The sequence below is a fragment of the Vicugna pacos genome, chromosome 12 (assembly GCF_048564905.1).
Source record: "Vicugna pacos chromosome 12, VicPac4, whole genome shotgun sequence".
Taxonomy (NCBI): domain Eukaryota; kingdom Metazoa; phylum Chordata; class Mammalia; order Artiodactyla; family Camelidae; genus Vicugna; species Vicugna pacos.
In genome coordinates, this window is record NC_132998.1 from 21,781,024 (window position 1) to 21,805,093 (window position 24,070).

A 24,070-nucleotide genomic window follows, 5' to 3' on the forward strand; every position below is an offset into this window, starting at 1 on the left:
GGACTTCTTAGAGCCTTTAATGTTTGAAAGTACATTGGGAATCTGTGAGGGTGGGTAGTGGAGGAGGAGGGGGACGACCCTTTCTGTCCACAGGGCACCTTGGAGGCTGAGCGGTCTGTGGGGCGCGTGCTGCTTGGCAGTGCTGTGTGCTCCGCCCGGGCCCTCTTACTGCCCTCTGTTTGTCCATTTACTTTTCCTGCCCATAAGATAACAGCATCTCTCAAACCAAGGAGGGTCAAGGGGCTTTACATCCCCCCTTCCTTTTTCCTTGCTCTGGGAAACAGGAACAGCAAATGTCTTTGATGGCTGTACAGAAAGGTTGCCTACAAGCTAAATTTGGGCAGGATGAGTCCCTGAGTCCTAATATAAATGGAAACGGAGCCCCAGTTCTATATCCTGCCATTAAAAAAAAAAAAATCTTCCCGTGTGGCAGGGGGAACAACCGGAGAGTGGCTGGGATGAATCAGCATGCCTTGGCCGGACACCAGGATAAGCGTGTGTCTCTAGACGTGGCACCCGGCCGACTGTCAACCCTGGTGCCACGAGAACACAGCAGCAAGCAGCACATTGTGCTTTTAAGGTCAAGAACAGCAGCGCCGAACATCCCAGAAACAGGAGTTCTGGTTCTTTCCTTCAGGAGTAAGGTCCTCCTTGCTCCAGAGCAGTTGTCGTTGTACTTTAGCATAGCATTCTGCTGTGCTTTCTGGCAGGTTTTCCTTCCTTTTTGTTCATTTTCACCTGCGCGCATTCCAGGCCAGTACCGCTCACTGTCCAGTGGAGTCCCACAAGCTGCGTGTGGCTATTTACATGATTTAAAAGGAAATAAAACTTAGAACTCTGTTCCTCATTTCAAATTCTCAGATGCCACGTGCGGCTGGTGGCTACTCTTTTTCGGACAGTACAGATACAGAATGTTTCCATCCTTGCAGATAATGCTGTTGGATAGTGCTGATGTGTATCAGCCATGCTGATCCTCATTTGGGAAAACTTTCTGGGTGCCCTCAGCGCCTCTACCTATTTTAACATCTTAGGGGTTGCAGCACCAAAAGTGAGGAACGTCTGAGAGACATGGGCTGTAAATACGAAGCTGGCCCCGGTGGCCCTTCCTACACGCATTCATTGGGGCAGAGCAATACATGCTTTCAGCCTAAAAGATCTTGGGGCTCTGTGGGTTTAGCAGCCTGTATTCATCACAAGGTTTTCACTTTGCGCACCTAAAAGGTATCTCAGGACAGTGTTTCCCTGCTCATCACACTTTAAAATCTAGTTCAGGAGCCTCTAACCCAACTTGTTGAAAATTTCTCTTGAGCCCTCCCAGTGGCTTGCTGGCTTGCTCCTGGAAATCACCGCTTCCTACTGTGCTTACGCGCAAGGCTGCTTTGATTTGCTGGTTGATCTCTCCCTGATTTTGTAGAAGGATCTCTCCCAGCAAGATTTTTCTCTTTTGTTCGGGTCTATGATACTTTATTTGATGTCTTTGCTGGAACAGAGGCTGGAAGGAAGACGTGTGAAGGAGTCATTATCTAGACTCCCTTCTGCTCGAGCTATCCCTGAATTCCACTTGCAAGGGAAGTGCGGTCTTAGGATGAAGGGGGCTTGGCGTTTCATTCCGCACACAGTATAAGGCTGGTGCTTGTTCTGTCTGTATTGCACTAGGTTCCCCAGTCTGTTTGGGACATCAGTAGGTGACTGCCTGTTTCTGCAACTGGAGAGGAGATGAAAAGTAGGAATCCCTGAGTTTGGAATTGAGCCTCACTTAGAGAAGGCACCTGTTGACTTGGCAAGTTTACCCTTCTCAACTGACACAGGCTGGACCTCAAACTGGCCAGGAGTCAGAGCAGCTGAGTGTCTCTCGTGCTCCTGTCATGGGCATGGTGCATATATTGTCCCTGACTTAATTGGGGTATCTATGCCATTTGCATTTTTAAAAAAGGGTCAATAGTTTTTTTCTTAAGAGATATGTGATGCAAACAAAACACCCCGCACAGGCAAGGGGGTGGGGCTGGAAGTAAGACAAACTTGATTAGGCTATGAGCCAAGAAAGGGCAGAAAGGCAGGGACCACACGGTCTCTCCCAGCTTTAAGTGCTTGGTACAGAGCCAGGCCCCAATAGGCACTCAATAAATAGTTGTTGAGTAATAGGTTGTATTGTATTTTCAAACAGTTGTATAAAGTATATTGCTTGCACATTTTAAAGAGATGAAAGCTGACTCAGAGAGGTTAAGTAATTTGCCGGTCACACAGCTAGGACATGGCAGAGCTGTGATTCAGACCTAAGTATGCCTAAGCCATGGACTGTACGCCTTCACTAGGATCATATAGAGGGAGTGGTAGGGCCAGATTCATCGTGCCTCTCCCCCCTCTCTTTCTCTTCCCCCCTCCCCCCAGGTAGTTACTCTCAGATGTTTTATGTTTGTTTGCTTTTTTATTGTTATGTTTTTAACTTAAAAATATTTTATGCTGTGCACCTTAAACTTATATAGTGCTGTCTGTCAATTATATTAATAAAACTGGAAGAAAACTCTAATTTTGGTACAATTTCAGAGTTACAGGAGAAAGTTAGCAAGAAGGGCATATAAACAGTGTTCAGACCCTTTGCCCAGGGGTGGGGGTGTGTGTGTGTGTGTTCTTAGACAGTCTTGCTTCATGAGCCCGGGGTGGGGCCACACTGCCTGGGATTCCTGTGTGTCTGGGAGGTAGGGCGTGTCCCTTATGAAAGTTCACCGGGTGTAAAAACAGCGATGTGACCCCACCCAGGAACTGGGGCAAACCCCAGCGCAGCCCTCCAGGGCTTGCTAGATGTAAACACGAGAGAAGTGTCTGGGGTTTATAATTCTGCAGGGGAGAACTCTCCCTCTGAGAAATTGGAGGGTTTGGGGACTATAAGAGAAAAGTGGCTTGTAAAAAAGATGGCTTGTAACTTCCCAAACAGACGCTCTCAGGCCTGATGGCATCATACCCTCCCCGGCTGCCAAGAACAATAACGCCTGCGTTCGCAGACGCCAGCACCCAGGCCGTTTCCTCTGCTCGCCACGCAATTAAACATGGATGTTTGTGCTTCGCTGTATCGGTTCCACGCCCACTGCACGGATTTTTTTTTTCTTTTTTAAACCCTCTCCTTCTTGTTTTCACCTTAGTGCTGTTTTGTCCCTACTCTGTCCCTCTGGGTCACATCCTGCTAGGACAGCCGTGTTCTCAGAGGCACTGTGTTTGGAGGGCAGGCGGGAGGGGAATCTCTTCTAAAGGGGTAAACCCTCTGGAAGTTTTCCCAAATCAGGAGACTTTCTCCGGTTCTTGACACTGTCCTCCATTCCAGGGCCTGAGCTTTCCCTCACCTGCCAGCTCCTTCCCTCGGAGCAAGCGTGGTTGGTAATCATCTTGGAAGCCTCCTTTCTTTGACAGTCCTCACCCTCACTCGACCTGTGCTGGACAGAAAGTGCCGGGAGGGTGGAGGTGGCGGCTGACGTCCCCACTTGGGCAGGGCAGGGCCCACAGCTTCTGATCAGCAAATATTTGCTGAGTGAATAGGCCTCGGTGTACAGTTGCTACAATTACAGTTGACTTAAAAATAGGAGATCACAGAAAAGAGTGTAGATCTTAAAGGTTCTCATCACAAGGGAAAGAAAAGTTAACCATGTGTGGGGATGAATGTTAGCTAATCTTACTATGCTGAGTGTTTTTATACACATAAAATCATTATGTTGTACACTTGAAACAAATAAAATGTTCTATGTCAATTATCTCAATACATTGGTGGTCATTTTCTAATGTATGAAAATATTGAATCACTATACTGTACACCTGAAACTAATATAATATTGTTTTGATTATATTTCAGTTAAAAAAATACAGGATCACAGCCCTTTAGGTTTTAGCTGCTTCTCTGGGATTTGCTTTCCAGTTCATTTTGTATTAATGAGGTTTTTTAGCTTTGGAAGGGATCTTGGAGACCTCTGGGTCCAACTCTTTTCTGTTATTGCTTCCTACCGTTTCCTGGGTTTTTAATCTCTGAGAAGGCGGGAGAGCTGTTACACACGCACGTCCCAGTCATCCGTATGTGGACGACCCAGGGCGAGTCTCTCTTCCCTGACTGGCTTGCTCCTTTGACTTTCCTCAAGATCCTGGGAATGCTAACATGAGGGGGTCTCAGGGTGGGTGAGAAGTCCAGCAGCATCACCAAGACATGTGATTAAGGACTGACCAAAATGACTTGACCACGCTGCTCCTTGCTCAAAATCGCTCCCCTCACCCCTCCTCCTTCCCCCTTAGACTCCTCCCTTCTTCCTTAAGCGGTAACCCCTAGGGCTACAATATTTGCGCAGTTCGCTCTTTTGTATGTTTTTAATGGTGAGTCTTTGGTTTGCTCCATTGCTTGAATGGAACCACCTTGTCCCATTGGTCACACCAGTGGAAGCCAGCTCTGCAAACATACCCTATCAGGCCAGGGGAGATGTCTACTCCAATCCCTTTATTTGGTAGGAAGTGAGGGTTCAGACAGGCAGGTTCCTAGCCCAGTGCACGGGATTAGCTGGCCATAGACCCGGGCTGGACCAGGGCACTTTCCACAGCATCCTTGGCCCTGCCAGCATCACACCCCACACCCATGAAACGGAAAATCTCTTACTGTATACTTTTTAGGATATGCTTGGAAGAGTCCTCGGACAGTTCAAAGTGAAAAATGAATGTTGAAAAAAGACCGTCTGACTTTGTCCCTCAGCTATGGCCTGTAGCGGCTGAGTGTGGACTCGAAGGAGCAGGGCAAGCAGAGAGATAGGAGACATGTTTTAAATTTCCTTGGAAATAGTCATCGAAGCTTCTACAAAAGCTTATTTTTATCTGCAGGTTTTTACCCCCTCCTAACCAGTGATACCAAAAATAAGAGTGCTTTCGGGTTTTACATGGGCAGATGGAAGGCTCCCAAGGGACTTGGAGGCCCGTTCCTGCAACTGGGCAGTGACCATGCTGTCCTGCGCTGCTGCTGTCCCAGTGCCACCCACCACTGACCCCTCAGCCCTCACGGGGACAGTGTTGGAATCCAGAAGTTACCGAGATGACTTGTAGTCAGCACACCCCTCTGGGAGTCTACAGTTAAGGAACTTGAGACGTGAGTGGATCTAGAGCCACTGTATACCTTTAAAGTGTTCCTGCAAGTCCTGCTGTGGCCGTTCTCTGTGCATCTCTAACCCCAGCTCACAGCGTAAGGTGGGGCAGATGCCTGCTTGGAGAACATCCAGCTGTGAGGATGGAGTGATGCGTCTGGCTGGAGAAGAGGTACCTTTTAAAGGTTGAGGAGTGAGTCATCCAATCTTGTTCTTCCTCTTTTTTTTTCGTTTTTTTGGTTTGTTTGTTTGTTTTAAAACAGTTGGTAGTTTCTTTTATTTAAAAAAAAACTTTTTAAAAATAGAAGTACTGGGGATTGAACCCAGGACCTTGTGCATGCTAAGCATGTGCTCTGTCTGAGCTATTACCCTCTCTTTTCCTCTCTGTCTTGAAGATTGTTAGGACCCTTCATCTTTTCTGAGTTGCTACTCAGGTTTGAATCTGATTATGCAGCCTTTCTTTAAGTTTTCAAACACCCGGGTGGGAATGGTGGGGACCTGTTTGATTTAGTGGAAACAACATAGGGGGCCTGGATGGAAATTGAGCTTCATCTCCTAACCAGTTGGGTGGTTTTTGGAAAAGGCACTTGACCTCAGTAAGTCTCAGTGTCCCTGTCTGTAACGTGGCGATGCTAAATGAGGACCCCTGTGGAAATACTTGGAAGTCTCAGAAAACCGTGGAGTATTTGGAGGTCTCAGTTGGAGTCACTGAGGTTGGCGGGAGGGAGGCTTCGGGATCAAGGTTTCAGGTGAGTTCCAGCATGTCTACGGAGCAGTGAAGTTTCTACTGGCAGATTAATTTCCTTCCTAGAACTTGATCTCATCTGGAGTAAAGATGCCTGCTTGGTTGGGTTGTTGGAAGAAGTACATGAAATACAAGTCAGGTGCCTGGTATACCTGGCTTCATGGGGCCACAACACTGAGGAGTAGCCGTCTGTGGTCACATAATAGCCACCGCATGATGTCACACACTGGTTGAGCTCTTCAGACAAAACCAGTTAGTGAATTCTCCCCAGAGACGATAGGGTTCAACTAAAATCCTCCCCTCCAGAGTATGGGGAGGCGAGGATGGGCTGAGATTGGAGGGGTGGGGGTTGAGAGTGGCTGGATCCAGGAAGTCTGGCTACTTGTATCTTGACCTGAGTATTTGTTTGGAAAATTAAATTACCTTCTGGTAGTTGTGTAGAGTTTGACAGGTCAGTGATCAGTGCCAGTTGAACAGTTAATAACTACCATACTTTTTGCTGATAAAGATGGTAAAGCTATAAAGGCCATAACGTTCATAGGATTTGTTGAAGAGAAAAGACACGCTTTTGGTACGTGTCTTTTATTGTTTAAACTAGAAGCAGCGAATCTAGCGGGCATTCTTGGGGAATGATGTTTTTGCAGGAGTCAGTTTTTGCAAAATAATATTTAATGAAGTACTGCTTTTAGTCACTGACAAGTTAGTTTTATTTGATACATCCCTCAGGAAGGCTGGTCTGAAGGAACAGGGACCATAATTGGTGGATGAGCCTGGAGAGTTGGACAGTAAGGGATGTGCGTGCATGTGTGTGTGTGTGTGTGTGTGTGTGTGTAGGTAAAGTGCTCCACAGTTCTTCCATGGAATGTAAAAAGAAAAATGTTAGTTTATCTATGTTTTTTTCTGTGATTGCTCATGTGTGGCATGTCTCATTTTTCTTTAGGATGTGGAGAAAGAGAAGGAAACCCACAATTACCTCAGCAAAGAGGAAATCAAAGAGAAAGTTCACAAGTACAATTTAGCAGTCACAGACAAGCTGAAGATGACCTTGGTGAGCACGCATCATAATAATAGTGTTCAGGTTGACACATGTTGAAAGATAGATGTGAGATGTTGGTACTACAGTCTGTGTGTCTTAAAATCTCCAGGTCACACCTGCAGGTGTTTAATGGTCAAGGTATGCAAGATCGGAACATAGGGTGTTTCTGCATCATTCAAATGAAAGCTGTGTTTTGAAGCAGCTTTATCTCAGAATCAGCCAACACTTATTAAAATTTTACTTTAAAAGATATTATGACACCCCCTCTCCCCACCAAAGGATTTTTAGCATTGAGTGTAATCCTTGCCTGGTTAACGTATGGGCGGTAACTCAGATTCTAATGAGGCCCTAGATAAGTTTTATCTTGTGTAAATAAATTTGGAAGTGTCAGGAAAAGGATTTTTGTGCCCATGGATTGAAACAGAATTGAGCTCAGATTTTTCTCAGCTGGTTGTGGGTGTGAGATGAAGTTTGTAATGTTCCGCTTCCGGCAGTGTTGGTTCAGCCTCCTGCAGCTTTGTGCTGATGCTGTTTGAAGCTCGGTGGGGAGTGAGGGTGTAGGAGGGAGCAGCTTAGGCTGGGTGACAAGGAAAGGGAAGCTGACAACAGAGCTAGATGCACGTTCCTCTAAACTGCTCTGGCCTTACCCGTCCACTTGGTGACTTTCCTGGAGGCACCTGCCTTCCCTTGGTGCCAGCGCCCAGGGCGCTTGGACCCCTGCCTTGCCGTCTGTTGACTGTGAACTGACAGGGTTGAGCAAAGGATGGGGTGACCCAGTTAGAAGAGGCCCTCCTGAGTTCTGTGACCCTTGGGGAGGAGCTTTTAAATATAAGCCCTTGTGATGAAGGATCCCCCCCTGGTGGGGCTCCCCCACGAAGGGGAGACAGTGGCTGATCTCAAGATCATTCCTCATTATTTTGGCAGTCATATTTCTCCTTTTTCAAACATAATTTTCATCAAAGTAGAACAATTCCACATCCCACCCACTCTTGGGAGATTAAAACAGATGCAAGCTTCCATGTTGTTTCAAAGATAAAAAATGTTAAGTGTTGTATAATTTCCATAAGAATGAATGAGTGAATTAGCATTATAAAGTGATCTTGTAGAAAGGAAGAAAAATAATGGATCATAAAGGAGGGCTTCATGTTCTCTGTTAACTGTGTTAACATTTATAGATGACACCTGATGATTCGTTTAAATAAAACACTACATTTTTTTCTAAACATGCTAAAACTAAAAAGTAAACAAGACCATTATGACAATCTTTAGCACTAAGAAATAATTCTACCACCAATTAAGACAAATGTTAAACTCATCAAACAGTGCATTATTAAATATGCAGGGTTTTTGTATAAAAGTTATACCTCAATAAAGCTATTAAAATACACGTATATGTAGGAGACATCAGTACCACGTTACATCAAAAAAGACAAGTGCTTGTATTATAATGTCTTCAGTTTACATGGTAGCTTGAATTTGTTTTAAAACTACGGCTGCTCGAGGTGCCTGAAAGGCCTCGTCCTGTAGCCCATGCTGTATGGGACGTGTGTGACAGGAGGAAGTTTAAGCAAAGTGGGTAGTCTCTGGTGTGTCTCATCGTAGCCACTAGGGATGAAAATAGCTTGTTTTCTTCCCGTCTGCTCCTCGTTGCTTGAGTATTTCAGTCCTAATTGTGACTTTCCTTTTTGGTGTAATAGCCGGTCATCAGTTGGGGATGTTTCCTCTGAACAGTTAGCCCGGACACATCCCCAGGCTTTAATGAGCCTGGCGGTTTGGCTAGCATGTGGCCTGGTGGGTTGTAACCTTACCCTTGGGCCCTGACCTCTCACGTGTAGCTTCAGAGGCGTGAATCCTGGACTTCAGTCCCCACATCTGCCCCGCAGACCCGGCCTCTGGAAGCACTTTCCTGGAGTGTGTTGACCTCCCCCGAGTCACTCCCTGGTGGGCAATCTTGAGTGACATTCTGCCCCCAAACTGGAAAAGAAGAGAACAAGAGAGTGTTTCCCCTTCCTTTTTCGGTTATTTTGTTTTGTTTTTGATATACCCCTTCCTTAAGATGCCCAGCTAAGTGTGTGTTTTTCTTCCTGCTTCAGAATTCAAATGGGATTTACACTGGCTTCATCAAAGTACAGATGGAACTCTGCAAACCATCACAGACTTGCCCGAACCCTGGAAAATTCGCTCCCACTAGCAATGGCTGTATGAACACGCTTCATATCAGCAGCACCAACACTGTCGGGGAGGTGATCGAGGCCCTGCTCAAGAAGTTCCTTGTGACCGAGAGCCCTTCCAAGTTTGCACTTTATAAGCGATGTCACAGGGAAGATCAAGGTACCTCGCCACGCTTGAAATGAAACTGGTCTCTGCTTTTATCTGGTGTCTTTTGGCCTCATGAGCAGGAGGGAGACTGATGGGTGTATCTCTGTCAGTTATGTCAGTGCCCAGTCACGGCAGGCGCTTAATGCTTCCTGGCTGTCCATGTTTTGGAGTTGGACAGTCATGGGTCTGAAGAGCTGAGACGTGTCCATATGTGATGGGTATCTGTTGAGGATTTTGTGATGTGCACAGGGGGATAGTTTTTTGTTTTGTTTTGGGATTGCTTTGATTTTTTTTTTAATTCTTTTTTTGTAGAGAAGGTACTGGGGATTGAACCCAGGACCTCATGCATGCTAAGCATGCGCTCCACCACTTGAGCTATCACCTCCCCCTGGATTGCTTTGATTTTAATGCTGTTTTGGACAGAAAAGAATGCCTCTGGGCTCAAAGCTTTCAGTGGCACATTCTACCTCGGATGTGCCTCTGAATGTGAAGTGGCTTGTTGGACTTGGATTCCCCGAGACCCAGGATGGGGAAGCACACGTGTGTTAGTGCGCATTTCACACTTACACATAAATGGCATGCCCGGACCCTGCCTCCCTAGGTGTTGCCCTGGGGCGTTTTGGCACCCTGCCCCCGCAGGGGCACATGCAGTAGGTGAATAACAATTTGATCTGAGGTCTGCCTGTCTGAACTTAATACCCACATTCAGTGGCTAGAAAGAGAATATTCAATTACTGCATGAAACTGAATAAGCTGGGTCAGGTACTCGCGGAGCAGAAGCTGATACCAGTGGTAGACAACAGTGATTCAGTGATTCACTCAGTGCTAATTCGAACGTGGCATGTATGTGTGAGCAGTCAGCTGCTTGAGCTTTCTCTAGTTTTTCTGGGTAGAGCCAACAGCAGCTGTAGCAGAAAATACACTCATCTTGACATGATGGGAGTGTCCTGGAGTCACCTGGGGCTGAAACCCAGCCAGTTACTAAGTATGCGCACGTTTCTTCAACACGTACTGTGGGCTGACATGTGGGCTGGCCCTGCCGAGTAAATACAGAGATGAATAGGCCAAAGTTCCTGTCCCCTAGAGGCCACAGGCTCAGCAGCATGGGGGAGGTTTACATCCACAAGGAAATTGGAACCTACAGTGCACTTGTATCTGGAAGTACCAAAATGATACAGACCAATTCAGGTGACTTTTTTGTCCTGCCAGCTTCTGTCCCTGCTCACCTGGACTTCAGCTACATAATCTGACAGTAATAGCCTCCTACTGATATGTTACCCACAAGAACAAATCTCTTAACCCACAAGGCAGTGAATGCCAGAACCTGTGTGCCTGCGCGCACATACACACACACAGCATGAAACACCCACAGCTGGGCTTAAAGCCGCCAGAGCTTGTATTCAGACTGCATCATTCTGTGGCTGCTAATTTTAAATTAATCTGTAGGGAGATTTGCTTCTAGACCTCCGATTTCATGTTCTTGAGATGGTATATTTTTATTGTTTTTAAAGGAGTGGCAGATCCTTTTTAAAGTTCATCTTGCTTTCTAACAGGAGGAGCAGAATTAATTATAAGCCCATTTTGGGAGCAGTACTCATTTACTTTCATTCTTGAAAATTATTTCCTTTTTAATCAAGGCACAGTTTAGATTGTGCAGATAGAGTGGAAATAGTATAGCATTCTTTCCACTGTGGACTGTTCATTGGTAACAGTGAGGAGGACGGTGCAGTTGGGTAGCACGGACTGTTGCCTTGGTCTGAGGGAAGGGCGGTGAGGGTGCTGGTGGGGTGGGGGAAGGATGTAACGCTCTGTTTGTGACACGCCCTTGCTTCCTCACCCAGTCTACGCCTGCAAGCTCTCGGACCGGGAACATCCACTCTACCTGCGTCTGGTAGCAGGGCCCAGGACAGACACACTTAGTTTTGTTCTTCGTGAACATGAAATTGGAGAGGTAAGTGATTGTTCATTCTTGCTTTAAACTCTACAGACCAGCTGGCCCTGTTTTATTGCTCTGATCTGGTGACTTTACCACTGTGGAGGAGGAGGGGACAGAGTTGAGAGGGAACGTGTCTGTCTGTCTGCCTATCTGCCTGAGCTGCCTGCCATGGGATGAGAGATGGTCCTGTGGAGGGAGGGCAGCTTCCTGAACGTTTTTGAATTGCCAGAAATGAGCCCGAAGTTAGCCTACAATATAATTCTTTTATAACACTCATTATATTGGTCTGTAATTTTCAGAGGTGGGAGGAAATAAAATTTTTTTCACTTGATCCCCACCCAGAGAGTCATTTTCACTCCTGTCTCCAAATTACTCGAATCCAGCTGAGCTTTGAAAGTCGACACTCTCCATATGTTTGCTGCTAACCAAGGTCCCCAGGCTCCTTCGCTCTAAAGGGAAATCAGAGGAAATGCAATCTCTTCACCAGGAAAGACGTTTAACTTTCTACACTCTTTCCTCTTTGCCCCAGTGATTAAGAAATCATGTTTATACATGTCCATCGTTGGCCATTTTCTCTCCATGGAGGACTATATTTGGGTCAGCTCAGTTGAAGGAAAAAGCACTTTAGACTGTCCTTCTAGATCAAGTGTCACATGAGTAAATCTCTCAAGCTCTGGGTCTCAGCCTTTTGTCTGGAATAGGAAATGGGATGACTTGTCCACGTAGAACATTCTGTGAGGCAGTGAGAAGAGTGTTTCTAGGTTAAAAGTTAAGAAACCGAGACTGTGTTTCCGACTGCTCCTCTTGTTAGATCAGGAGCGTGACCTTGGGTAAATCTAACCTTTTCAGTCCTCAGTTTTAGAATCTGTAAAGTGGGAGGAAAGCCTTGAAAAGGTGGTTTTGTGTCGCATTTTGTGCCACATTAGAAATATATATAAACGTGCTTGGTAAAGAGTTATGCTTATATGTCGGTTTAAATTGGAACTTTCCTTAGGCAGTTTTGGGAAGACAATGATTTTGGACATCTTGAAGTTTCTCTGGATTCTCCGTGTTTTGAAATTTTTAAAATTCACTCTCATTTTGAGGAGAAGGCTGGGAGCAAAAGTCTAAAATCTGGCTTTTTAGTTTGGTGCGTGGTAGCCTTCCCTGGAAGCCTAACTAAGCCAGACTTGTCAGCGTGCTGTCTTTCTCGGTGCTGGTTTCTGAGTGTTGCACGTAGTTGAGGGCAGTTGGAGCTACGCCGTCAGGAGGGCATTAACGTTCGCTCAGTTTTGAAATTGACGTTGTGTTTTAACGTTCGGGACGGCTGTCCCGGGCCTCTGTGTGGTGCAGTTGTTTCAGGTTTTTAAGGTTGACTGCCTTGAGGGAAGCAACTTTCCATAGCTGTCAGGGAGTGGAAGGGAGGTGATATTTAATAATGTCTTACTTTGGGAGAACGTATGTGAAAAGTAAAATGTTACTTTTTAAATTAACAGAATATTCTAATGTGGAAAGTTCTGCTTTCGTGCTTCATGGTTCTCATTTTCGTTAATAACTGGCTCAAAATCAGTCTCCGAGAGCTTTCTGTCATTGGCCCACTTGGTGGTTTTATTCTTGCTCCTCTCTATGCACTTGCTATATTAGGTTCTCTCGTCTTTTCTGTCCCGTACACCCCTGAGAATCCCCCATCAGAAACTGCTCCTGGCCGAGACTGTGATTCTCAGCCCAGGACCCAAGGACTCTTTTCTGGGAGGGGAAGACATAGTTTGGAAAAACGCCTCCCAGGTGATGTCAAATGCCCTCTTTGGTATTTACTGCTTTAATTTAAAAATAGATTTAAAAAACCCACAAACATACATTTGGTGCCTGCAAAGTACCAGATGCTGTGAGGGAAATAGAGCTCAGAGACTCAAGGGCCAGAGAAAAAAGCCCAAATAATTCACAGCAGCTGTAGTGAGGGTAGGATGTGGGCGAGAGAGATGCTCAGCTAAAAGCGAATAATTATAATAATTGAAAAACCGTTTGTGGTCAGGGCTTCCAGTGCTGTGAGAGCTTCTAATAGACTGAGTCCTGGCTGGGAAGGAAGGGAAGGAAATCATGGAAGGCTTCTTAGAGAAAGTGGCATTTGAGCTGGCACTGGAAGGTTGAGGAGGAGTTCGCCAGGGTAAGTGGAGGAAGGGGGAGCATGTGCAAAGCCATGTAGGGTAATGAATGAGGGGCACAGTGTGAGAGAGATGGGACTGGAGAGGTTAGCGTCATTGAGACTTAGCAGAAAACAACCAAGGGAAGCCGTTGACTGATTCCAAGCAGGGGCGGGTCATGCCTTGATTCACATTTTATTTCAGGCTGGCTGTTTGGGGGAACAGACTGGGGAGTGTTTGCACGGAGCTAGGAGGCTATCCCAGGGATGGAGGAGAAGATGGTGGTGGGTAGCACTAGGGAGAGCTGCTTAGGAGCTGGTAAGGTTGATCGTGGGAGGTGAGGAGGGGGGCAGTGATGACGCCACATGGAGGGAAGATGGAGTGAGCTGTTTCTCCTGCGTCTGGGGGTCCAGTTGGGATGAGAGTGTCTCATGGACTTAGGGGTACTGAGGTGAGAGCCCCTTTGGAAAGGGTGGGAGGAGGGGAGCGGAGAGGGTGGGAAGGCTGGTAGGGGGCTCGGCTTTGGTGAACCAGGACCTCCCTGACCACTGGGCAGCATACTGCGGGAGGGGAGGGCACCCACGCCTCCCTGTGCTTCGGGTCCGCATTCCTAAGTCTTCACACTGAATGAAGCACCTGGCATCTTTCATTTTGGGTATTCTCTCGCAGTGGGAAGCCTTCAGCCTGCCCGAGCTCCAAAACTTCTTGCGGATCTTGGACAAGGAAGAAGAGGAGCAGCTACAGACCCTGAAGGAGCGCTACGCGGTCTATAGACACAAGCTGGAGGGAGCCCTGAGCCAGCTGTGGAAACCCGGGTAACGCGCGGGCCCTGCCCCTCGGGGACGGGACGGCGTGGGACCTGCGTGCACACCGGCCGCCTGTGTCCCTCTTGTCGGAGGGCGGTTTCCTTGCCCCATGATGCCAGCGCCTCCCCCCTTGAAGAATCTCTAGGTCTAGTTCCCCAGAGTGCTCACGCGGCGTCCTCTGCAAGGGACTCTGCAAGCTTGTTCTGTTCGGCACTGCGGTGTTACCTCTTGGCAAGCTGTGAAACTAGTCTCATCTGGAGCCTTCGAGAGCGCTTTGAAGCATGGACTCTGGGTTGGTTCCCCCCACCCCCTTGTTTTCTTTTAGTTATTTTAAGTATGTGATGATGATGTTAATTAAGCTTAAGGTTGTGCAAATGATTTTTTAAAAGCTTAACCAGGAATCTGTCTGAATACTTGTCCTGTGTTGAAACTACCTGTCTTTTTTTTTTTTTTTCTTAAATGTCAGAGGAAGTGATCCGTGTGAATTGAAGGGCACGGGAAGCTAGGAAATCTGAGGAGTTGGTGAAGGAATTTGGAGGAGTCTGACAAAGAAAGGAAAGAGCAAGTTTGGAAGAAGGCAAGAGTAGGGGTGGCGAGCCCTGGGGGAAAGTGGTTTGGACGGTGAGTGGGTGGGTGGTAGAGGAGGAGAATTTGCTTGTGAACGAGTTAAAAGCTTTTTCAGTTTAGCGATGTTAAACCCATGGTCATATTGCTTGATTTCCTGGTGAGTAAGAGGTGGGAACAGAACCAAAGACAGTAGGAGCTGGGCCAACAGGAGGGACTAAGTGCGGCTGACCCAGAGGACCCGGCGTGCAGATGGGTGCATGTTCCAAACGGGACAGAGCTGCCCCCTGGGCGGACCGGCCCCGGTTCTGCCTTCTCTCCTACGAGCAGAAGGTCTGACTTGCGTGGCTTCTCTGGCCAGTGGGCAGCGAGCATGTGCTACAACTCCTGTGAAGTTACTGTTTTCCCCTGAGAATGCTTTCACAGTGGGAAAGGAGTTTGGGGAGGAGGCAACTATTTCCCCCTGATTGTTGGCCGGGGGATTTGTCAGGTGAGGGGTGCCCAGCACACTTTTGTGACAATCACGCCCTCCTTTCCCTGTTTTCTTTTCCTCCCCTCCCCTCCCCTCCCCCTCCTTCCCTCTCACTTCTTTCCCTTCTCACTTTGTCTTATACATTGAAGTCTGATCTTACATAATGTAGAACAGGGCTATGGATTAAAGACCCAGGACCTTCAGATCCTCAGTCCAAAGGGTGACCTGACTGTAAGGAGGACGGCGGCATCCGCCCGCCGCGGACCGCACAGGAGGGGTTCTCGATGGAAACTTTTTAACTAAAGAGCTTGTTCCTGCAAAACCAAAGAAATGAGAGTGCAATAGAAGCCCTCCTTAAAGCTGGTTAAATAACTGCCTTTTACGCAGCAGTTAATCTGAAAACAACAGGAAAGGTGTGCTGTGGTTCTCCAGGGGCCTTGCAGTCTACTTTCAGTCTCGGTATTGTTTGTTTATAAATTCCCAAGGAATTGTTAACACTTTGGTGACACCTAATGGATTCTTTATGAAATTCCAAGGTGCTTCAGTTCTTTGCTTCTTAACAAAACGGTGCCTTTTAAAAAAATTGCATTTCTCTTCCCCTCTTGGTGGCTCTTCTGACTTTTCAGAGAGCACCTGTCCTGTTGGAGGCAGATGGAAGTGTCGCTTATGCTGTGCCACACACGTTACTGAGACAATCGTATCTTCCTAAGCTTTTTAAGGAAAGTTGGAAAGAAAAAAAAAAAAGTAGAACTAGCTATAAAATATGTAGGGCACATCTTGTTTAATTTTGCATGTGACTTCTTTTTAGTGCGTCAATGAGGTTTTAGTGACGTTGCCACCCAAAACTTTACCTTCATTGTTCAGGGAATGCCTTCATGGTTTTTATACTGGTTTTACTATTCAGACTATGGCTTGGGTGTGAGTATACTGTTATCCACCACCTGGTCTTTTAATTACCCATCCTAGTAAGCTCATATTTGGTGAAGCCTTTGTTTCTCAGATTAAGACACTGTTAGAACCTAAAGTAGTAGCTGATGGGTATCTGTGAATTTTTTTTTCTTTTTTTACTTGAAATAGATCGTCTGAATTAGGCATCCTCATCTGTATCATCCAGGACCTCGCTCATTGTCACGTGCACTGCATGTTGCGATTTGGAAAACTTACTGTGTTGAAATTCTGTCAGTTTGTGGTTCTTGAAGACTGACGGTCTCTCCCAAACACTGGTGACTGCAGCAGCATTTTTATTGTGTAAAAGGCCACTGAGGCCAAAGATTAAAAAAAAAAATCATTGTACAAATTCTTATGTTAAAATTAAACTATTGAAGCTTTGCTGTAATACTGTTTTCTCTTCAGTATGTGATGGTACAGGAAAGAGTTAAGTTTAAATGAAGGGGTAGTATTGCAGGGGAGCATTTGAAATTGCAGAAGTAGAAAAAAAATTATAATATTTATAATTTTGATGAGTTTAAGTTTATTTTTATGGGAAGATATTTCTTCCCCTGAAATTGTTTCTGGAATGGCAAGTTGTTTCCATTATTAAAAGTTGAAGTTGTTAGTTGATGTTTGTGTGTTTTTATTTATGGTGATAATATGCTAGATAAAAGGTCACAGGAGTGGGAGAAGCTGCTTTTGTGGAGATACTGATGGGGAGAGGGGAGAATGTGACAGTTTTCACTAGGTTTGAATAGGGCACATTTGTTCTCCCAAATGTCATTTTTCCTTTGCCTTGTTCTCTGGGAAAAAGAGTATCCATCTGTGTGACACATATCTAAAACAATTGTTTTGTAAAATATACATATATTTACAAGTGTGTAATGCGTGTGAACGGTTTAAGGAATTACTATAAAGTGGCTGCCATGTGACCACTACCAAAATAGAACATTGTCCCTTTCTTAGAAATCCTCTTCCTTCACCCCCCATTCCTGCCGAGGTCTCCCATCCCTAAAACAGACCGCTTGCAACATTGTAAAGTATCCGTGTGTTTTGGTCAGTGTGACTGTCTCACACCAGATGGGTGCACGTTTCTCCTCTTAGGCCCCCACGCCTGCTGCTGGCAAGTGTTTTTAGCACTGCGCTGCCCCCTAGAGGCGCGGGTGATACAGGAGCGAGGCTGACCGGCCCGTGAAGGAGAACACACTGCAAGTACTGTAGCTGCTTTATAGGTGAAAATAATGATGATGGAAATGACGGCTCTGTATAGATCTTTTTCGTCAAAATATCCAGAAGAATCCAGTTTGGACGTTCAGCCCAAGGTGCAGTGGGAATGTTTTGGAATTTTTATCCTTAAAGGAAGTTAGCTTCCTGTCCTAGGCTTCCTTTCAGAATCTGTCACCAGTTGATAATTGTTTAAATGAATGTTGTTATGTTGCAAAATTATTTCTTAAGGATTGTACACTTTTGGGGCTCTGTAGGTAATTCTAATTAAAAGTGTTGTGTTTTTGAAAGAAGGGGGAAAGTCTCTATGTACATCTTCCTTGATTTATGGTGGGGTTATGTTCTGAAAAACTCATCGTAAATTGGAAATATCGTAAGTCAAAAATGCAATCAGTTCACCTGGCTACCGAACCTCATAGTTCAGACCAGCCCCCCATAAACGTACCCCGAGCACGTACATTAGCCTACAATTGGGCAGAATCATCTGACACAAAGCCTATTTTAGAATAAAGTGTTGAATACTCATGTAATTCGTGGAATACTGTACTGAAAGTGAAAAACAGAATGGTTGTCTAAGTACAGAGCAGTTACATTTGGTGTTTATCCTTGTGAACACAAAAAAATAACATTAGTCTGGGAAAAGATCACAATTTAAAATCCTACTAGTTTCTACAGTTTCTACTGAATGCGTGTCACTTTCACCCCATTCATTGTAAAGTTGAAAAATCATAAAATCAAACCAACCATCATAAGGCGAAGACCTTCTGTACTATACACGTATTAACCCATTTTCTCCCTCATGAGATAGGTATCGTCAGCATCCCCATTTTACAGATGAGGAAACAAATGCATCGAGGTCCAGCAACTCGCCCATGGCCCCTCTGGGAGTGAGTGGCAGAGCCGTCCTGCCAGTCTGCCGACTTTTCCTGTAAGTTCTACCCAGTTTTTCAGTAAAACTGCCTATTAAGTACCCATGAGGACGCCCTCTAACGGGCCGTTCATTTGAAAGCAATCCGGTGCAGTGGGATTTGTGGGAAAAGAAAGGACAGGCTTGATGTCAGGGTGCTCAGCCGCCTTTTTTTGGCGGGGGGGAGGGGTGTTCATTTAGCATTCCATTTAAGTGATTATACTAAGTTACATAGAGGGAGATGCCTACCTGTTTTCATTTTCAGGTTCTGTTGTGTGGGAGAAACTGACAGGACAGATAACTGAACCCGGTGTTTTCACTGCAGTTAGTAAGATAATTGCCTGGGACTGCCAGAAGAATAGCTTCAGGGAGAAGTCAGAGCTAGCTCCCAGGAGCCACCAAATGCTTGCAAAGGCTGGAGTTTGTTGTTGTTTTTTTAATTATTAAAGTATAGTCGATTTACAATGTTGGGTTAATTTCTGGCATACAGCATAGTGATTCATTTATACACATACATACATTCTTTTTCATATTTTTTCATTATAAGCTATTGCAAGGTACTGAATATAGTTCTCTATGCTATACAATAGGACTGTGTTTATCTATTGTATATATAGTATTTAGCATCTGCAAATCCTGAACTCTCAATTTAACCTTCCTCCCTCTTCCCCTTTGGTAACCATGCTTGTTTTCTATGTCTGAATCTGTTTTGTAAGTAAGTTCATTTGTGGTTTTGTTTTTAATTCCTCATTAGTGATTATCTTATGATATTTTTCTTTTTCTTTCAGGCTTACTTCACTTAGTATGATAATCTCCGGGTCTATTCATGCCACTGCTAATGGCGTTATTCTATTCTCTTTTTTACAGCCGAGTAGTATTCCACGGTGTGTACATATGTGTGTATATACATATACATATACCACATCTTTATCCAATCATCTGTCGATGGACATTTAGGTTGCTTCTATGTCTTGGCTATTGTAAACAGTGCTGCTGTGAACATTGGGGTGCGTATATCTTTTTGAATTAGTTTCCTCTGGATATGTGCCCAGGAGTGGGATTGCTGGATCATATGATAAGTCTTTCAGTTTTTTTAAGGAATCCTCCATACTGTTTTCCATAGTGGCTGCACCAAACTACATACCCACCAATAGCATAGGAGGGTTCCCTCTTCTCCCTCTCCAAGGCTAGAATTTTACACCCTCAAGGATGATCCTCTCCCAAAGGAACACAGAAAACTAAGCATTCAAAGCCTTGAAAGTCTACACTTGTCTGGTGTGAATCACTACTTAACTAAGTGTGCAAGAAAGCAGCTTTGTATAAATGGGCCGGGGGTGGTGGTGGAAAGGACTGGCCAGGTTAAATAACTTTATTTTTAACCCCAGGGTGGGCAGGTGAAATGTATTAATTCCATCTGCAGTTTTTTTGTATTTTAAATTTTTGTTGGTTTTTGAGGGGTTGGTGGTTTTTTGGTTTCAATTTGGCTTGCTTTTTGGCAAATCTTTCTCTTTCATTCCACAAAGTGAGAATGGCAGGGTGTAGAGGATAGACCCTTTCGATCTTGGTTTCCAAAGTCACTTGTGACTCACTTGGCGGCAGCTGATCAGCAAAAGCTCCTCTCTTCCCTTCTGAGAAAGGTGAGTACTGGAATTTTTAAATGTTTACACACAGAGAACATCAGGGCTCTTGGTAAACTTCAGAAGTTGGGGTTTTGGCTTTGTGTTTGGGAGGGAGTTCCTTTAACCAGGAGAGTTGGTTTTTATCTTTCTAAACAAGGGGGCTCACCTTGCACGCACCTGTCTTCAGCAGCACAGAGCTACTGGTTTGCCTGGCGTGTGTACCCTCCCCTCACTTAGCCACCCTGTGTGGACCCATGTGGACCCTGTGTTTCCTCTTCTCTGAAATGGAGTTCTAGGGGGCTCTGCTCCAGGGGGCTTTTTGATTTTCAAGTGCAATGAAATTTGCTGAGGTTCTGGTAATTCCATAGTGTGCTGTCATCTTGCCGGAAGTTAGAATCCTTGAATTATTACTCTTGCAAGTGGGGAGGTGACAGCTTAAATTCAAATCTTTTACTCACAACTACAAATGGTGTCTACAGATTCTTTCAGAATAGCTAACATGTCGCATGTTTTTTTTTTTTCTCGCGTGTGTGATCTCTAGAGTGTTCCAAATCAGTGATTTTTGGGTAAAATCGAGCCTGTCATCGAATGCCTTATCAATAAAAGTCCCTTATCTGAGAACACAAGGGCAGCCACCGAAATCGAGAAACTTGGCTGTCAGCCTTCAGAAATGTCCAAACCTCGTTGCCTTCCTTCCAGATACACTTTCTGTGGGAGAGTTTGTGCTGGGGAAGGGTGTGTGCTTCAGGGAAGATAATTCACGTGTAGGGTGTGGGTGAGGCTGGGAACATGTTCCTGTCCCTGGTGTCATGCCTGTGTCACCCTTGTGCCACCCACCACTCCAGCCTGCATTTCAAATTTTTGTTCTTTTGCAAGTTAAGGCGATCCAAGCAGAGACATGGTAGGTTGGGGTGGGGAGATAGTTAGGAAGCCAATAGTGGGGATGGGCAGTGTTTAAGATCTGTTGCAAGGTATTTCAAGACAAAAATGAAGTTATTACTCCGTTTCTTTATAGACAGCCTCAGAACTACTGGAGGTGCTGATGTTTTAAAGCAAGATGTTTCTGTGCCCCACCCCAAAGCTGGTACTATGCCCTGAGAATCCACTGCTTTAACGAGCACCCCATGGTTTTTCAAATACTAACGGCAAATCTTAGAGCCCTCCAGAGTATTTCAGAGACTGAAGAGGTATACATCCATGTGCAGTTGTACCCCACTCTTTTTAATTTAGAGTTGTCTTTCAAAAACATTTTATTTATTATTGTATTAGTTATTTTATTTGGGGGAAGGCAAGTAGGTTTATTTATTTTTCGAGGAGGTGCTGGGGATTGCACGCCAAGCATGCACTCTACCACTTGGGCTATACGTGTATCTCCTGCCGTACCCCTCTTAAAAATTTTTTTTAGACAAGTTACTTCCATATTGAGAGTAATGGCTAACCTGTGAAGAGTCTCCCTGACCTGCCTCATTTAATCCTGGAAAGGATAATTCCACATACAGTGTGACCCTGCGCCTCGGACCATGGCTAATTGGATCTTAGACCTCTGACACAAGGCTGTTGGTCAATTTGACATTCCTAAAAATTTTAAATAAACAAAGGAATTCCAGTTAGTGATGAGGACTCAGAAATCAGGGGACTAAGCTCACCATTGGGCCTTGTGTCAGGGACAGGGAGAGACTGCAGAGAAAGCAGGAGAACGGAGCAGAGAGCAGCAGAGGGGAGAGGCCATGTGGCCTCTGGGAGATGGAGAACATAAATTCAGTAATCTCCTTGATTCTTGTTAGCTGCTGAATGCCTCATCGGTCCCTCTTCCCTCAGGAAGGAACTACTTTTGTTCACATAAGTTCTGCACTCGTGCTCACCTCTACAATGGGATAAGGGGGAAATTTATAGTACTCAGTGCCTCTTAGAAAAGATAAAAGGACTCAAATGTGACCTCAGCCTCCACTTACAGACATAAGAAAAAGAATAGCAAACCCAAAGCAAGCAGAGGAAAGGAAGTGACAAAGAGTGATTATTAATGAAGTAGAAAACAGGGACACAATCAGTGAGACCCAAACTGGGATCTTCGAGAGTGTTGACAGAATTGATAACGCCTCTAACCAGACTGATCAGGCAAGAAAGAGAAGATGCAGATGATCAGGAACAGGACAGGTGGCATCACTACAGGTTCTACCAACATACTTGATATGTTCATATTTGGGGGCCTCATGTTGCACTAAGTTTCCTTAAAAATACTGTTATTTTGTGCAAAAAAAAAAAAAAATGGTGAGCTCTATACATTCCTAATTCTGCCCAGTTCTGAAGTTTGCCAGATGACAAGCGCTCATGTTGCTGCTGCCACCAACTTTGTGCTTCCCTCAGAAATTTAGTTTACAGTTGTCTACAGTATAGGACTTCAATGCATATGGTCAATAACATTCTAACTTAATTTGTCTTCCTTTTAGTCTTTCACTTCTATTAGTTTGTTCTGTTCTTTGCACAAAAAGAAACTTGAGTAGAACACTGAGTGTTTTGACTTCTTTCACATAACATCCTCAGGTAATTTATAAATATTAGGTTCTGGGTAGATTGTGGTGAGAACGCTATGGTCTTGTCTCCATGGAAACCAGACTCCGTGTGTGTAATGCATACTGGTAAGTGTCATGAAGATAAAGTGCAGAGTGCTATGAGAGTTTATTACTGAGGCGGTTAGAGAAGGCTTCCTGGAGGCAGTGATTTAGAGCTAAGATCTTGAGGGTGAGTAGAAGTTACCTGACATAATTCATGATTTACATGAAAATTTTCTACGTAATGGCCACTCACATCTGTTCTTTGGCAGCATTTTAAACTGGTATCACTTTTGCTGTTTTTTTCTCTTATGAGGAAAGAACTGTAACCAAGGCTAAATAATTTTCCCTTGTTACAGTAAGAGTTCGACTTTGGGAGGAGCAGTTTTAATTTACAATGGCAAATGCTCTGGATCAAACAATTTTTCTCCCCTGTGAAGTGCAGAGGCATCACCTGTTTGCTTACCTCACAGGGTTCACGTGAGGAGCAAATAAGATGTGGAGGTGAAGATCCTCTGTATGCTGTAACGCCTGGTACAGTGTGAGGTGGTGGTGGTTTCCAGAGTCTCCTTCCTAGAGTGGTGCGTTACTACCCCGCCAAGATGTTTACCTGTCATGCTGACACTAAACTTCATCTGAAGCATCACCTAGGATGTAATTTTCCAAGCAGGACAAACAAACTGTAAAAACTCACACTTAGGGAAGGAAATGGAATTATAGGCAAAACACTCAAGATTCTAGGGCAGTTACTAGACCAGGAAATCGGCATTCAGTGCCATCCCTTGTGCGTCCTGTAAATTCAGCAGCCAGTACTAGATGTCTCTGCACAGTGCTTTCAGCTTGGGGCCTGTGGGCTCTCTGTTCTGGCCACAAGAGACTTCAGTGTACACTTAGGACCAGACCCATGGCTAGTGGAGAAAGATGAAACACTAAATCAGGAGGTTGTCTGCTGCTACAGGGCAGGATGTAGTCTCGGGGGGAACAGGTGGGATGTAAGCTAGATAAGTGGAACTAGCAGAATCTGTCCCTTGCTGTGAGGGCCTGTGCAAATACACTTTCTCTCTCCTCGGTGGCTGGATATTTTGATAAACACAAATTATCTGTTTTCCTGACTGTAATCTGGAAACCTCATGGCCGTCCGCTAACAAATTTTTCTACTTGGTCTTCAGAACTTAGAAGGGGGCAAACTACTAGGTCTGGGGTTGGCAAATTATGGCTTAAAAAAAAAAGTTGCTGGAACAAAGGCATACATATTCCTTTACATATTGTCTATGGCTACTTTTGTACTGTGACAGCAGGTTTTAGTAGTTGTGCCAGAGACCACATGGCCTGCAAACCTCAAATATTAACTATCCCCTTAAGAAAGTTTGTCAACTCAGTATGAATTCATTTCTCATTTAGGGCAGTGGATCGCATGAGTGGTCATCTAGGAAAGGCACCTTTGCAGGTGAGCTTACCTGATCTAATTTAAAGCTGGCTAAGGTAAGATTTTTTTTTTTTCTCCAAACTGTAAACGTAAAATATTTATCAGGAAGGATTTTCTTCGTGGTGCTCATTCAGGGATCAGCAGGGACCATGTGTACAGGAGCTTTCCAGACAGACACTGTGGTACCCAATGAGCAAATGGCCCGAGATCTGCAGTGCTAGTGAATGATTAAAACATTAAACAGTATAAAGGGGAAAAAACAAAAAAGCATCTCGTCAGAATTTTACTACTTGTGGACTAAAACAAAGGACACATTCC

The 24,070-nt window shown here is 45.0% G+C and overlaps 1 protein-coding gene across 1 annotated transcript in view; it reads left to right on the forward strand.

The window, feature by feature from the left end:
- Positions 1-16,657, forward strand: part of RASSF3 (Ras association domain family member 3) — a 64,338-nt gene extending 47,681 nt beyond the window's left edge. The window contains exons 2-5 of the mRNA XM_031683115.2: positions 6,785-6,892; positions 8,974-9,211; positions 11,041-11,150; positions 13,925-16,657. Coding sequence (XP_031538975.2) covers positions 6,785-6,892; positions 8,974-9,211; positions 11,041-11,150; positions 13,925-14,074 — 606 coding nt within the window. The 3' untranslated portion in view covers positions 14,075-16,657. The remainder of the gene's footprint in view (positions 1-6,784; positions 6,893-8,973; positions 9,212-11,040; positions 11,151-13,924) is intronic.
- The last annotated feature ends 7,413 nt before the right edge of the window (positions 16,658-24,070 follow it).